This window comes from Beauveria bassiana, assembly GCF_000280675.1.
Source record: "Beauveria bassiana ARSEF 2860 unplaced genomic scaffold BBA_S00018, whole genome shotgun sequence".
Lineage (NCBI taxonomy): Eukaryota > Fungi > Ascomycota > Sordariomycetes > Hypocreales > Cordycipitaceae > Beauveria > Beauveria bassiana.
In genome coordinates, this window is record NW_007930853.1 from 456390 (window position 1) to 471990 (window position 15601).

The 15601-nt window shown below is 49.6% G+C and overlaps 6 protein-coding genes across 6 annotated transcripts; 3 read left to right on the top strand and 3 right to left on the bottom strand.

Annotated features, from left to right (window-relative positions):
• Nucleotides 1-121: 121 nt before the first annotated feature.
• BBA_06350 (C6 transcription factor) lies at nucleotides 122-2466 on the top strand (the record flags this gene model as incomplete). The annotated part of the gene is made up of 4 exons (XM_008601447.1): nucleotides 122-207; nucleotides 267-1966; nucleotides 2031-2234; nucleotides 2291-2466. The coding sequence occupies 4 exons, from the start codon at nucleotides 122-124 to the stop codon at nucleotides 2464-2466; spliced, it is 2166 nt and encodes a 721-aa protein (XP_008599669.1).
• Nucleotides 2467-2863: 397 nt separating this feature from the next.
• Nucleotides 2864-3615, bottom strand: BBA_06351 (metallo-beta-lactamase family protein; the record flags this gene model as incomplete). The annotated part of the gene is made up of 2 exons (XM_008601448.1): nucleotides 2864-3448; nucleotides 3520-3615. The coding sequence occupies 2 exons, from the start codon at nucleotides 3613-3615 to the stop codon at nucleotides 2864-2866; spliced, it is 681 nt and encodes a 226-aa protein (XP_008599670.1).
• A 2129-nt stretch (nucleotides 3616-5744) lies between these two features.
• BBA_06352 (glycoside hydrolase family 76) lies at nucleotides 5745-7369 on the top strand (the record flags this gene model as incomplete). Its single annotated transcript, XM_008601449.1, has 4 exons — nucleotides 5745-5838; nucleotides 5888-6373; nucleotides 6511-6674; nucleotides 6785-7369. The coding sequence occupies 4 exons, from the start codon at nucleotides 5745-5747 to the stop codon at nucleotides 7367-7369; spliced, it is 1329 nt and encodes a 442-aa protein (XP_008599671.1).
• A 1303-nt stretch (nucleotides 7370-8672) lies between these two features.
• Nucleotides 8673-10399, top strand: BBA_06353 (Cytochrome P450 CYP660A2; the record flags this gene model as incomplete). Its single annotated transcript, XM_008601450.1, has 3 exons — nucleotides 8673-8896; nucleotides 8968-9411; nucleotides 9460-10399. The coding sequence occupies 3 exons, from the start codon at nucleotides 8673-8675 to the stop codon at nucleotides 10397-10399; spliced, it is 1608 nt and encodes a 535-aa protein (XP_008599672.1).
• A 1275-nt stretch (nucleotides 10400-11674) lies between these two features.
• Nucleotides 11675-13507, bottom strand: BBA_06354 (uncharacterized protein; the record flags this gene model as incomplete). The annotated part of the gene is made up of 1 exon (XM_008601451.1): nucleotides 11675-13507. One exon carries the CDS (start codon nucleotides 13505-13507, stop codon nucleotides 11675-11677), a length of 1833 nt encoding a protein of 610 aa, XP_008599673.1.
• A 1231-nt stretch (nucleotides 13508-14738) lies between these two features.
• Nucleotides 14739-15317, bottom strand: BBA_06355 (alpha/beta hydrolase; the record flags this gene model as incomplete). Its single annotated transcript, XM_008601452.1, has 1 exon — nucleotides 14739-15317. The coding sequence occupies one exon, from the start codon at nucleotides 15315-15317 to the stop codon at nucleotides 14739-14741; it is 579 nt and encodes a 192-aa protein (XP_008599674.1).
• Between the last annotated feature and the right edge of the window lie 284 nt (nucleotides 15318-15601).

The following is a 15601-nucleotide window of genomic DNA, read 5'->3' on the forward strand; positions in this document are numbered from 1 at the left end:
CTGGGCTTGTTCTGATCGTCAGCACTAAAGCTAGACTTGTATAGACAAGCTTGTACTTAATTGTCCGCAGCCTCCCACTGCGACAGCTACTTCCGTCCTTTCCCCAAACTCCCCGCTCGCCATGGCAGATTCGGAGGCCCCCGCAACCGGCTCTAAGCGCCGTCGTATTGCCCTCGCATGTACTTCTTGTCGGACCAGAAAGTCTAGGTAAAGTGAGCCGTCCCAGCAACTGAAGCACGTCCGCTTACCCTACTTCCTCTCCGTAGGTGCGATGGGCGACGACCCACGTGTTCAACGTGCCATCAGCTGGGGTTCGAATGCCAATATGATGCGCCAGACTCCACGACAAACATTATTATACAAAAGGACTATGTTTCAGGGCTCGAGAAACGAATGCAACATGTCGAGCATCTCATCCAAAGACACGATGACCTGCTGACAGGACATTTGTCCTCCTGTGTCCCAACTCGAGAGTATTGTCAAGACCTGCCAGGTGGTCCGTTGCCATTGAGAGACGCGCACGCGAGTGACGACGGCATGGAGATTGACGCTTCTGTCATTGAATCCGAAGATTCAGGGACCGAAACGGACGCTAGGACTGACGGACTAGCCATAACCTTTGTCGATGAGCGCGCCGCAGCGTACTTTGGCGAGTCGTCAAATATTGGCTTCGTTCGCTACCTTGTTGCCTCGATTTCCGCAATTTGGGGGGTAAAAACACCAGAAGGACCCCAGCTCAGTAAAAAAGTTGATGGAGATGGAAGACGCGGTGCGATGCTATCGTCAGAGCACTCTCCCCTTGGGGCCTTGCCAACAACCCCGCAGTCTCTGGCAACATGTTCGCGCTTGCCAGCAGTAGGTGACATGGAAGTCATGATGAATCGATATTTCAACACCATGGGGCTTTTATTCCCCTTCTTACATGAGGCTACTTTTCGACAGACGTACAGCGCCTTCAAAGCGAGTGGCTTCAACAAGGTCCGACAAACTTGGCTTGGGGAGCTGAACCTGATGTTTGCCATTGCAAGCAACATCAACAGAAAACAGGGCAAAACCTCGAAACAGTGCTTTCAAGAATCACTGGTCTACTATAAAAGAGCAATGTCACTGTGTGGTGCCTCGTCGTTGCGAACTGTCAGCCTCGACATTGTTCAGTTCCTTCTTCTGCAAGCGCTTTACCTTCAAGGTACACCTCAAGCGGGAGAGGCCTGGAGCGTGCATGGGTTACTGGTCAGGAGTGCAATCGCACTTGGTTTGCATAGCGACAAGGTTGGACGACAGCTAAACGAAATTGTACAGGAGATGAGGAACCGAACCTGGCACACTATATACTGTCTGGATACTGTCTTGAGCGCAACGTTTGGCCGTCCTTGCGCAATACGCCCAGCGCACATGACAATTCGTTTACCGAAGCCGTGGCCTGTACCAGAGAACTTTCAGCCTTGTAATGAAACCGAAGTGGCGCAAACGGCAACCGATTTTTTGTCGCTCTCCGTTCAGTTGTACCAGATCATGGGTCTCTCTATCGAAGCCCAGTACAATGGCAATCTCGGGACTGATCAAAGCGAGGACGAAGTTTCTATGCTCCAAACTGCTAGCAGACTGAGGAAGAAGCTTCGAAGATGGGCAGAAACTCTACCGTCTGCATTTTCGCTACTGCCAAGTAGCTCGCCCGAGTTGAAGCACAGCTCTAGGATGAATAAATTGCGAGCAATCACGACGGTCAGGTACCATAGTGTGTCCATCTTGATTCACCGACCATTACTCTACGCTACTCTCAAGTATCTGTCCAAGATCAACGGGAGGCACGACACGGAGCTGCCGTACACGACACAGCTGGCCATGGCCGAGGCATTCGAGTGTATTTCTTCTGCGGAAGAGACGATTGGAATGGCAGCCTCGGTCTTTGGCGACGGTCCAGTTGAAGATGGCAACCTTGGTGTGCGGTTTTTCACGCTTTACTACGGTAAGCTATATATATATGCATCTGCTGTAATGAGGCCATTGCGCTAAAAGTGTTGCATTTGCAGTCTTTACCGCAGCGCTCGTGGTATGCGGTGGTATGCTTTGCGCCCGACACAGTCACCGCATTAATGCACAAACAGTTCTTGCCCAAGGCCGCCTGAATCTCGTCAAAGCGGCAGATGCACTCGAAAATTTAGACAATAGTAATCCACTTGTCGAGAGATGCGTCAAGTATATACGATATTTGTCCAAACTGCAAGATTACCGATGTGAGTGGAATACTATTGTATACCCTCGTCGATGGTGTTTTGCTCACCTATAATAGCTGATTCTGGCAGCTCTAATGCTCCGTCTGAGGTATTTGACGCTTTTCAGCATATGGACGGCGTCGATTTCATGGGCATGGTGGACTTGTTGGACGATGACAGTGGCCTCGGCCCGTATTTAGCTGCCGAGCTCTTTGACGCTTCCACAATCGATTCACTGACGTTGCCATTGTAAGAGATGTGTCAATTGACATTATGCTGTACATTAATCTAAATAGGATGGATTACGAGCAGAAATCATATTTTACTTTCCCGAATTTCCGCGAGCAGCGGATGACTGTTGTTCTCTTGGTAAAGAGCCTGACGCTGCATGCTGTCCAACACCATGGACTTGACATTGGGATCGCGAACCGTCGTCTGGTAAAATAAAGAAAATAGACTCGTAAACTCCCAGCCCTTTAGTCGCTGCCACATTTCGAGCATCGCAGTCGGACCTAGCGGAATAAAGTTTGGGAACGCATAGTGAAAGAAGAAAACTTGGTGGTCATTGCTGTGGTGGGAGCGAACCAGACCGGACTACAGGATTCATTCATTAATAATGAGCCTTGGTCAGCAGGTTAGGTTGCAATGGCTTACCTGAGAAATTCCAATGGAGTCGCCGACAAACTAGAGAGCATGGTATTAGTTTCCTGATGCAAGTTTTGATACAAGACGCCTTGTTTGTGACTTGCAAGATTCTTGTTCCAGTGAAGAGCGCAACTGCCTGGAAAATGGCCACCGAGCTTCACAATGTTGACTCGAGGGTGTATCTCCAGCGTCAAGCCACTGACCAATCGCCGATGGCCATGTTCATCTTCACGATTGATCCATTCTTGATCTTCCTCTGCGAGATAGACTGGACAGTCGAATTCGCGCGCCCACTCCAGATGTGTGCTGTAAAAATGCGGGTGCGAAATGGCAATCGCCTTGAGCCCGCCCCTCGACTTGATAAAGGCAATCGTGTCGGCGTCTAGCAGGCTGATGCAGTCCCACAGCACATTGCCCGCCTCCGTCTCTAGGAGTAGGGCGCGCTGTCCAATGGCAAACTGCGGGCTGGAGAAGATGGACCAGATGCGGCCGTCTACCTCGTCTTGCTTGATTTCGTTGCGGTGGCTTGTCTGCATCCGCGCAACGGTAGTCCATGACTGTCCAGAGGGCGGCACGAACTGGCGTGGATCCTGAAGAACTGTCAATATGTCATGAGAAGAAGAAGAAGAAGAAGAAGAAGATGATGATGTGTCAAACGTACATTGCACATGCGACAGGTCAGAGGTCGTTCTTCATAGGGAAAGTCAAACTGCGTTCCGCAAGTCACACAGACACAGAGGTTGCTAGAAGAAGCCATGGTGAATCATAGATGTATAAACTTGTGATTGTTTACAGTCATATGTTCTCTATGCTCTTTGAATTCTTGTTTATATATTGAAAAGCAACTATTGATCTTTTCACGGCAGTGAGAAACTTGATGGTCGTTTGAACAACTCCAGTGCCACCGAGGCCTGGTCCGGCTCTTCCCCGGCCTCCCCGACACCGTCGAATTGACGCCGAATCCGGGTTCGTCGGGTCGGCAAAAAAAGTTCCCGGAATTAGAGTGCCTTGTATAGTTACTTGAAGCACTAGACTTCGACACAAGATTTGAACCACTCGCGTCTACTTTTCGGGCTTACGACAGTTTTAACCTAAATCAGGTCGTACGCTTACTACTCGTTTCGGGGAGGGCGGGGACAATCCGTCGCTTCGTCATCTTTACACTGTGTTATACAAATAAAAAAAAAGTCTCAAAAGAGAAAAAGATAGACTATTGAAAACAAAGGCAGTATTGGCTAACTAGCATCCAAAATCTTGAAATCTTGGTCCAATTGCTCTTACTCTCCATTCTCAACGGTCTAGGGCTCTGAGCTGCGAGAGCTAATTATGCTGTATGATGCACATCAAGTCTTCAGTCGCAAAGGTAGAAAATTTTCAATCTTACAGTGACAAAGAGTGCTGACTTGTCACTGTTGGGCAGTTTCGCATGAGAGAAAAAAGGCGCGAGTGACATTTCAGAAAGGCAGCAGCTGCGATAGCATGGAGAAACAAGCCTCGGGCGATGTACTGGTAGAGCAGCCTAAAATTGCTATTTACAGCGCGAACAATACGAATACTAATAACAAGCAGGCCGTCACTTAGCTGCTGAGCCCCCTTCTCCGGCTAGTTTACAGGGGCCAAGGAACCTTAAAATTAAAGTTTATCCGCCGAGCCTCCCCGCCACCCGTCAACCTCTTCGTCTAATAACCCCGGATCCGTGAGATCATGGCTGTCAAGCTACTACTGAAGTAGCAACTTCCTGCAAGATTGGTCTCTTTCACTCGCCTGGGCTATGTTTTTTTTTTTTCTTCTTTTGATACTGACAGCGCTGACGCTTTCAAAGGTCGCGCCAAGGTGCGATGCTTGGCTTGCGAGACACCAACTTTAGAGGAATTGGCTAGATCTTGGCTTCAGGGGGGTTTTTGCTTGGCGCAGGGCTACCGGGCCCCCGGGACATCGGCGCTTAACTACGGAGTACAGCATTTTTGGAATCACGGTTCACGAGGCATAATGGACTCGGCTGTGGGCTGGCTACTTGCTTTGCATGGCTGGCAGTAGATGCAGCAACAGAGCAGGCTCGAATACAGCTGTGAAGCGAGATCAGACTGGACAATATTAGGCTCGTTTCAACCTGGAGAATTGTCCTTTGAACCATCTTTTGCCAAGCATGACATCCACCACAACTGACGTGCTCCGCCACCTTTGGCCGCCACCTGCGGCCCAGCTGATGGTGCGCCCGGCCAATTGGCTTTACCTTGGCTCATCACAGTCAATAAGCCAAGTGTACGCTATTGTTATACAGCCCTCCTTTGTGATCGCAGGCTGGCGCTTGGAGTGGCTTTGCTGCTCCACCCCCAAAGCGTTGTCTTTGGCAGACTTGAAACCGAAATGCGATGCTTTGCCAAGAGTTTGTTGCGCGGGATATCAACAAGAAAGGGGGGAATGCAGACAAGATTATGTTTTCGTTGCCTTACCCGCGTGTCGGGCCCCTCTCCGAATCCAATGTCAGCTTCAATCCCGCATTCTTTTCATTCAGTGAATGCGTTTTCCTTTGCTTTCTCTGCCTTTGCATCACCATCGATTTCTTCCAACGCCATCTTCCATAACGATATTCCTTCTCGTCACTCGTTTGACCATTCATTTCGTTCGTTGTTGCTAAAAAGGTTGTGGATGGCACCTGCCTGTTGGGGTCCTCACCGCGTCACTTGAACTCGCAGTCATATCTGCCCAATTTTTTCTTTCTAGCAGATTCAAGATTTCTATCATATATTTATTGCAGCTACGCACACAGCTTCCAGTCATCTCGATTTGGCGCTCTCTCTCTCTCTCTCTCGGCCGATATCGCCAGTCTTGTCCGACCATCCGGCGGACTTTCCATGCTCAAATTGGCTTCGTCCTACATTCAAAATGCTTCATCTGCGAACATCTCTAGCTGCAAGCCTGGTAATAACAGGATTACTCACGGCTGTGCAAGCTCAATACTACAAGGTTGATACTAAAGGTTGTAGTCCCCTTGAGAGCAGAGGCGAACAGTCGCTTACACTTTGCAGATGCGATCAAAACAACGGCCAGTACCATCGCATACGATCTGATGCTTTTATACGAAGGCAACAGGACTGGAAAAATACCCGGAATTCTACCAGGACCACCAGCTGAGAACAAGGGAAATTATTACTGGTGGCAGGGCGGTGCCATGATGGGCACATACATCGACTACTGGCACCTGACTGGCGACACAAGCTACAACGATGTGGTGATGCAGGGGATTCTGCACCAAGTTGGCGAAAACCGAGACTTTATGCCTCGAAACCATACAGCTTCACTCGGAAACGATGACCAAGGATTCTGGGGCATGACAGCAATGCTTGCTGCCGAAAACAAGTTTCCCGACCCTCCACGAGACAAGCCGCAATGGCTCGCTTTGGCGCAGGCCGTCTGGGCCACGCAAGCAGACTCGAGCAGACATGATTCTTACTGCAACGGTGGTATGCGATGGCAGATTCCCTTTTCCAATGCTGGATATGATTATAAAAATAGTAAGTTTGGTGCTTTTGCCCATCTCATTCGCCGAAGCGCTAATAGTTGGCGTTAGCCATTGCCAATGGCTGCTTTTTCAACATTGGATCTCGCCTTGCTCGATACACAAAGAATGAAACATATGCAAAGTTTGCAGATGAAACTTGGGATTGGCTCTGGGGCGTTGGATACATTGATCACAAGAGTTGGCTTGTCTACGACGGTGGCCGCGTGCAGCACAATTGCACCGATATCAACAAGGCCACCTTTTCCTACAATGCCGCCATTTTGACTCAGGGTGCGGCATTTATGTATAATTATGTGAGTTTTTTTTTTTTCCCTTTTTCTTCCTTTTTTCCCCTTTTTTTTCTATTTTTTTTTTCTCTTTTTTTTTCCCAACCCTCAAGTTCTACACTGACATACTGTATTAGACGAATGGTGACAAGAAATGGGGCGACCGCGTCGACAATCTTGTAGATTCCATGATCAAAAACTTTTTCAAGGATGGCGCCGCATACGAGGTGCCATGCGAGAGTACACCAGGCACATGCACAGCTGATATGCTTACTTTCAAAGGCTACGTGCATCGTTGGCTATCTGTGGTTGCGCAGATTGTACCACATACTGCCGACAAGATACTGCCCGTCCTGGAAAAGTCTGCTCAAGCCGCCGCGAAGCAATGTACGGGCCGCGAGACAGGTCGCACCTGTGGCTTTTACTGGACCGGGGGCAAATTTGTTGACCCTGGGGTCGACAAGACGACTGGCGCTGGAGAGTATATGAGTGCCCTGGCCGCCGTTTCCAGCCTCCTAATCAAAGATGCGAACCCTCCTACAACCAACGATACGGGCGGCACATCCAAGGGCAGCCCCAACGGCGGATTTGCAGGTGGCGATAATGGACAGAGACCACCAAGGCCTATAACCACAGCCGACAAGGCTGGCGCTGGCATCCTGACGTTGACGCTGGTTTTCGGAGCCGTATGCACATTTTTCTGGATGGGCTTCATGGGCTGACAGGCAAGTCGGGTCTGACGCTAATTTGGTCGGCGTTTATTATTTTTGTGTTTTGGGTACACTGGATGGCGTTGGTGTGTTGACATTGGGTCTGTGTTGGTTCCAGCATTGTCTGCAGACTCGGTAGCCATATTTATCTTGATCCAAGTCCACTACTCCGTACTGTTGTTTGTAATGTCTCAGTTGAAAGACCTCAGGGTCACATCACGGCCCGCTGTAGAAAGAAATTACCCGACGTGTCTCCTCCAAGATGAGATGACGCGGCGCCCGATGCTGGAGCTAATTTATTCTTCAAGATGAGGCTCGATACTGATAGTACAGTGCAGCTCAGCTACTTTGCCCAAGAGCCCAAGTTGTATGTTATCTACTAGGTAACTAAATTTGGCGCACGCTTTGCTCTTTGTGAGGGCACGAGCTCTCAGCCGCTCCGTACACCCTGTCGGTCGCTGCGTCGATCCTGGAAGGGTTCCGACGCTAATAAAGCCTGGCGCCACAAACTTGCTCCTGCAGTGTTCGTACAGATAGGCAGGCACCGATTTGCAAGCGAATGCCGAGACATGAACACTATAATAATCTGTGAAGCTCGGCTGTCACCGGTTGTGAGGAGAGAGAGCTATCAAGTACCATCGATCTTGACAGCCAACACCTACAAAAGCGGTAAGAAGCCATGCAAGTTTAATCTAGCAAGCCTGCAGGGATAAACATGGTGAACCTTCATCTCCGCCGGCCGGTACATGACCGCCGGATCGGTTTGTCACCCTCGCCTGATGTTTACGCTACGCCTGTCGGCAGCGCCCACGTGCAGGTGAGATAACAAGGGCTGGCTTGTTTGCCTGCTCGAAACTTCTCTGTGTGTTAGTGTGTTATGCTTTTTCTTTTTTTTGCAACGCAAGCCATGACCTCCTCGACCGAGGGTGTCAGCAAATAGTGGCGGGTCGTAACGTAACCCCCCACAGATTGCTCGAGTCCAGTTTGCATGCCGTTTAGCAATACGCGGAGCTGAGCCAATTCTAGAGTCTCGGGGTGTTTTTATTTCTGGGGCACCCTTTTATTATCAATCCCACGGCGTAATCCGGCAACTAGCAAGTGGCATGGCGTGCCAAACGCATTGACAAAGATCCATTGCTCCGTAGGGCCCTCCAATCACTGCCCAATAGTCATGGCTGCTTGATTCATATATAGTGGTTCCCTTCGTAGCTGAAGATTGCGATAATAAAGATGATGGCCGTTGAATCTCAAGACAATACAAAACCATATCCACCTTCTGCAGATTTGGCAGTTGTCATACTACTAAAGACACATCATGGACCTGGATTTGACCTTGGGCTTCATCAAGGTCACAGTTCTCCTGCTTGGAGCCTATGCTCTATCTGCGTCCATATATAACGCGCGTTTGCCGAAATGGCCGCCGTTAAAGGATGCTAAAAAGGCGAGCGAGCCGCCCACAATATCGTCACAGATACCATACTTTGGTCATGTATTTGAAATGATCAAGAGTGATTTCCAAGAGTACTTTGGCCGCCTCTCGTATGATTTCAATCTTTTCCCATTCGTCATCAAATGGCCTAGTGGCTGACTCGTCTCTTTGCCTGTTGCAGAATCAGCCAGGCGACGCCAATTTCCACGGCTTGGCTTGCCACGCAGAGAATCTACGTCATGGACGCTTCCGATACGGAAATGACCAAGCTCTTTGCCAAAGCGCCAGGCTTGAGCCTCACGGCCGCTTTCTGGGTCGGCTTCGGCGGTTATTTGCGCTTTAACAAGGCTAGTCACCAGGGGATGATGACGCCAGACAAGCACCCGTTCAAGAAGGAGCTGTCTCGTCTTCTTCGTGATGAGCTCTCGACCATTGGCAAGGTGCAAGCACACCTTGCCCGCGTGCAGGACAAAATCAACGAGGCATGGCAACAAACTGTTCCAGATGCTTCAAATACAGTGAAGCTTGCAGATTGGGTGTCAAATAACATTGCCATGTCGTTGGGCTCGGTCATATGGGGAGAAGAGGGACCATATAATGACATCAAATTCAGACAAAGTCTACGGTATGTTGGCTCGTCCAAACTTTGATGAACGCGCGTTAATAAAATCAGAATTATGCTTTCCGGTCTGCGCAATTTGTATCACCCTTTTACCATTTTCCTACCACGCTCTTTTAGCCGTGCTCGAGATGACGTACGCGCTGGACTGAGCACGCTGGATGCGCCGCGGAGCATTGACGAGAAGAAGCTGGACTACCAAGACTTGTCCTTTATCGGCAAGGTCAAAGTTCTTTTGCAGAAGCACAGCATTCCGCAAGCGGGCTGGAACGACTTTTCCTTTTCCCTCATCATGGGCGTCTTTCCCAACCTCATCAACATCACCACCTGGGCGCTATGGCATCTCGTTGCCGACGACAAGCTCATGGAGGCCATTCGCGCCGAGGTATACAACCTTGTCGAGCCGACTGATGCATCCTCTTCCGGAAGCCAGAGACTTGTTGTCGACATGAGTCGGGTGCGCGACTCGTGCCCGCTTCTCATGTCCTTTTGGTACGAGCTGCTTCGACTGTACGCGGCCAACTCGAACATTACCCGTCTGGTCACGCAAGACTCCGTCTTTGCGGGCCTGTTTTCGCTTCGCCGCAAGGCGCTGATTGTGGCTCCGATGCTGCCGCACCAGCATAGCCACAGCATCTGGGGCGAGGATGCCGACACTGTGCGCGCGGATCGCTTTCTAGACGACGAGGGCAATGTGGACGTGAGCCGGGTCAAGCAGCTCATGGCCTTTGGGCTGCCTACAGTGCTCATGTGCCCCGGACGCTACATTGTGCACAATGTCGTGATGCTCAACGTCATCAAGACGCTGCTGACGTTTGACATTGCGCCTGCGCCGGGCGAGACGCTGAACGACGGGCAGGGTGCTTGCAAACCAAAGAGGAGCATGGTGGCTGGTGTACCAGAACCGAGTCACGACCCGGAGTTGGTGTTGACGCGCCGCAAGAATGTTGAGACGGTGCACATTACATTTGACAACCAAAAGCCGGGTTGGTAAGATATCGGACTTGAGTCCTTGTATGAGATGGCGCATATGTCTGAATGGAAATATAATGTAATGAATTAGCGGTAGAACGATGGATTTGCTTTTACATGTACTACTTGTATAACGTATGGTTCGAAAGTCTGTAGAATGCAGCTTTTGATCAAGCTTATCGACTAGTTATGGTCCATGCATGGTGAGCTAGACAAACGCAGACGGGGTGTTGTCACTCGTATGGGGTTGCCAAACGAAACATGGCTATCAGTTTCGAGTCACGCATTTTCTTTTTTGCTTCTTTGCATTTGAATGTCAAATGAGCAATTTTTCCTCGTTACGAGAAGATGCTATGTGACTGAGATGTGGTCTAGACACAAGACATATTCGTAAGATTATTGAGCAACTCGAGTCGGAAAAGAAGCAAGTTTCATAGCAAAGAACAAGGCACAATGAGAAATAAATCAGAGCAGAAAATTTAGAGAGACCTTGAAAGGACGTGTTATTGACCCTCGTCAACTCAAACCTTAAGGCGAGATACAGTGTTGGCTTCAATACACCTCTTACGCACCTACCTAGGTACCTTAGGTAGTGGGCTTCAGCGCCTAGAACCTGTAAAGATTGCGATATTGTTGCGATTTAGCGCGCCAGGCCAGGTAGGCACCTAGGTAGTGTCAGGGAAGAGAGAGGAGGTAATGATGTTATATTCCCTAGGTTCTGTGGGGGCCTCCACAGGGCCCAACAGGTGCCGCCTGACAAAAAAACAACGTCCTTATATTTAAATTCCTGTGTGCCTTAAATTCCCTGTGTGCCTTTCTTAAGAACTTAAATCTATATGACTGGTGCTCTTTGGCTGATGATCTTGATAGTCTTAGTGGGTAAGGCCCTGGTGTGTCAAAGCTGGTGGACGTCTTAGTGCTCTGTGGCTGGTTGCTAATGGGCTAGTGCCTTCTGGCTAGTGTCTTGATGACTGGTATCTGGTGTCTGTTAGACTTGATAAAATGATGATAATTAATGATGAAATGGCCTAGACAGACTGGAGGTAATGATGTTGTATTCTCTGGGCCTCCACAGGGCCCAACACCTATTGTAGGGTGTGGCCAACGCCTGCCTAGCTAGCCCACAGAACCTACAGAATACATCATCACTTGCTACAAAAAAAAAGAAGCCAGAAGCCAAAAGCCAAAAGTCACAAAGCCACCAAAAGACACTTGCTGCGCCATAGTGATTCAAGCAAACAAAGTATAAGGCAAAGCTAGGACACAACGCAGGTCCAAAAACTCGAAAAGGCGTCGTCTATCCGTCCTCTTCGTCCTCTTTGTCCTCTTCGTCCTCTTTGTCCTCTTCGTCCTCTTCCCCATCGTCTTCGCCAGATTCAACCGCCATGGTATCAATTACGCCGTCTTCGCCGTCGTCCTCATCATCGTCTTCGCCAGATTCAACCGCCATGGTATCAATTAAGCCGTCTTCGCCGTCGTCCTCATCATCGTCGTCGTCTTCGTCTTCTTCATCGTCCTCCTCATCGTCGTCTGCGCCAACTTCTTCATCAGATGGACCGCGTCGATTTCGGCTGCTAAATTGGAGGCGAACTTCGAGACTAATACGCTGCGGCTGGTCATCATGTCCTTCCACGTCGCTTTCGTCGTCACTGTCAATTATTTCCACTCTACGACGCTTTGTAGGGCCTTCGCCTGAATCTGAAGAGATAACTTGCGGCTCTGCCTCGGCCACGCTTTGCTCTGCGTCTGAATCTTCAACGACGTGAAGACGCTTTCGCTTCGCAGGTTTATTGCTAGGCTCTTGTTCATCTTCATCATCCGAGTCAATTATAACATGGCGCTTGTGGCCTCGTACTGGTGGGTTTTCTTCGGCTTCCGACAGTTCTGGGCTTGAAAATGGGTTTCGCGGCGCATCACCCCTGCCTGAATCATCGCTGTTTGCATCATCGCTGTCTGCATCATCGAAATGCACATCATCAGAATCGTAAAAAATCTCCGGTTCATCGTCATCGATGCCGTCGCTTTCGTAAGCATTAGGCAAATTGTTGAGCTGGTACTCTTCGTCTTCGTCACTTTCTTCCTCGTAGCTGTCGGCATTCGAGCCCTCTTCATCTGCGCCGTATACTTTAAGCGGCAGATGGACTATAGTGACAAAGTTTGCGTACCGCTCGAGAGCCTGTTCTGTATTGAAATGCACCATCGGAAAGAGGCTTACTCCAGCCTCTTCAAAGGCATTTTCTTGTGATGGGAACAGAAACTTTGTGTGCCATTTGGGCACGTAAAGTCTTGTAAAGAGAGGACATCGGACAGGATCAGGAAAACAGACAACACAAGTATAATTTTCGCCATAACCCGGCTCTTTCTCAAAAGTCTCCATGTAATACTGGTGAGCTTCGGGTGCGGCACACCAACGCAGAGCGTCGTCCTTTAATCGGCGACCGCCGAGAGTATCGTCTTCCGTATATAAAAAGAGACGCTGAAGAGATCCGAATTTGCACAACCAGGAAGATACATCTGTCTCCCTCTCGTAAAGACTGTAGTCGTGGAGTGGCAAGGCCAAGTTGATGAGAGACTCTGAGAAGCCATCAAAGTTGACTTTGGCGGGGGTAGCAGCATCTTGATAGGAAAAGTCCGGAGCCTGGTCCAGCATGGCGATATCGGTCTTTAAATTCACGCATAGCGTGAGTTCATCGCCGTCATCTGACTCCAGGCGCAGCTCGTCAGGGAACTTTTCCTTGGCAAAGGCTCGCGATTGCTGATTAGTAGCCAAAACGCAGCGTAGCGCGCGAGTCTGGTCCTCGAGGCACAACCCAGGGCCTATCACCTTACAAGGCGATGTCCTAGTAGGCGAGACGCTGTCCTGAATATTAAAGTCCAGAACACGCGCGGTGCCTAGAAGTTCTGGGCAAAACAGGGCCCAAACGCGTAAACGAAGCTCTGGCGGTAGACGGGTAAATGGAAAGGGGTCGACTGCCTCATCAGATTCCTCCTCATCAGAACCAGATCCATCCTCTGTAGATTCTGCGGACTCCAGTGCCTCCTCGTCGAAGAAGACATTATTATTGCGAGCTTCGGAGTCCTCAGATTCGTCGTGACTATCGTCACTGTCTATCACAATCGCACGGGCCATCGTGTTACGAGTCGGCACGTGCTGAGGTGACGACGCGTAGAACTTTGAACGACTGGCTTCAGAGAATCTTAGCCTAGAAAGGTAACAGAGATGAAGAATCTGATGCGATTACGGTGATGAATCAAGCAAGCTTTATCGATGAAAATAAAAATGTTGGTTATCAACGATGATTATCGTGAGGTTATTGGTCTTGATTCGTGTTGTTGATTGTTTGTTCTTCTAGGCCAGGCAGAGGCTGCGTGGCGTACCAATAAAGGGTTTGAGGGAAAGTGAGGCCAACTTGGCCAATCAGAGGCTACAGTGCCTAAGGCTCCAAACAAAATGAATACGTACTGAGTATAAAGTGAACAAGATCGTGTTAGTGGGGCGCCGCGTTGGCGGAGTTGGGTGCTTTGTTCGCTGGATTTAGGGCTCTTTAGGGGGCTTTTAGCGGTGTGCCTACCTAGGTGCCAGGGATAAGTGATGATGTATTCTGTAGATCACACACTCTTCCACAATTGGTAGCAATTGCATCAAAAAGATCGCGATCTCCATCAAAGACATTAAGAAAAATTCGGCTATCGAGTCATTCAGCACCAGCCCGTCGAGCCATTCGGCACCAAACCACACACACAATGTCAACCTAATCGCTACTCGCTATCGCTAGCTAACACCCTCCTCATCAAGAGTAACAACATAAGAAACACCTGTCTATAGAGTTCGTACGCACCAGCAAGTAATTACACTAGCAGGCTCATAACTGCACCAGCCGGGTGGACACAGACTACAGCATTCTTTGAAAAACCACGTGCTGAACATGAAACATGGAGAACAGTTGAATAAGGATGAATCACCAATTTGGATACTTGGGCCATGTTCAGCCCGACTTGCCGAGACCTCACCCAGTGGCAGTCAAAGATGTCTAAGCCGCCCGCAATACCTCACTCTGGGTAGCGGTCAGCAATTGAGTGCTGAGTGGAATAAGCGAGCATATAAACAGTTGCGATGCATAGCACATTCCTTGCGGCCAAAGTCGCCATCGGTTTTTCTTTGACTTGGTGTCATGTTGAATCGCAAAGTCTGGCCTTTTTCCATTATTCATATGTCATGTTCAGCTTATGTCCTTCTCGCGAAATCACCATCTAGCATTATGCATCTGGATTCTTCCTCGTATTTGCAACCCTTTTTTAAAAAAAATGATATCTTGAACACCTAACAGTCTAGCTAATCATGATGCAAATGCAGTTTCTAGTTATGCCGCCAACTCCTTGACCAGTACCGTAAATCGCAAATCGTCCCGAAGAACAGTGCCCTCGCCAAACAGCTCATACGGAAACGGCCTCGTCTCCTTTGTCTGCACATACCCCCGTCGAACATAGTACGCAATCAAGGTGTCGCGCCTGTCAATGACTTGCATTTCCATCCTCGTGCAGCCCAGCTCATCACGGGCGTACTTTTCGGCCTCGCCGAGCACAAAGCTGCCGATGCCGCCCCCTTGCTTCTCCGGGTCCACCGCAAAGAGACCAAAGTAGCACGTCCTCGTCGTTGTCTTGCCGTCGTTGTCGATGTCGATGTCCTGCTTTTGCGCAATCTCGCAGCAGGTGACGAGGGCGCCGGTCGAGTCGTCGTAGCCGGCGAGGAGCGTTGTGCCGGGGCTGTTGAGCTTGGCGAGCATGTCCTCGGGCGTGATGCGCGCGCTGGTAAAGTATTCGGCCTCGCTGCACCAGCCCTTTTCCGCGTGGCGGCCGCGAAAGGAGCTTTCGACGAGGGCGTGGATGGCGGGGAGGGTTTCTGGCGTGACCTTGCGAAGGGAGAGTGACGGGATCGTCATTTCGGCGGGTTTTGGTTTGGGGTTTTTTTTTCTATAAGGAGGGTTCAAAGGAGCTAGTTTGCCGATGCGAGGTCGTCCTAGATTGCGCTCCTTTTTTTTTTTTTTTTTTTTTGAAATTGTTGGATTCTATTAGAAATGATGAGTGTTTCGTTGCGACAGCATGCGCCAACGTGACATCTTTGGAGAGATAAATCATCTTATATAGGAAGATTCTAGTTTCTTTATCTCAGCACGGCCCGTCTCCATATCGGTCAAGCTTTGACTCATGTCCACGAGGTTTTGAC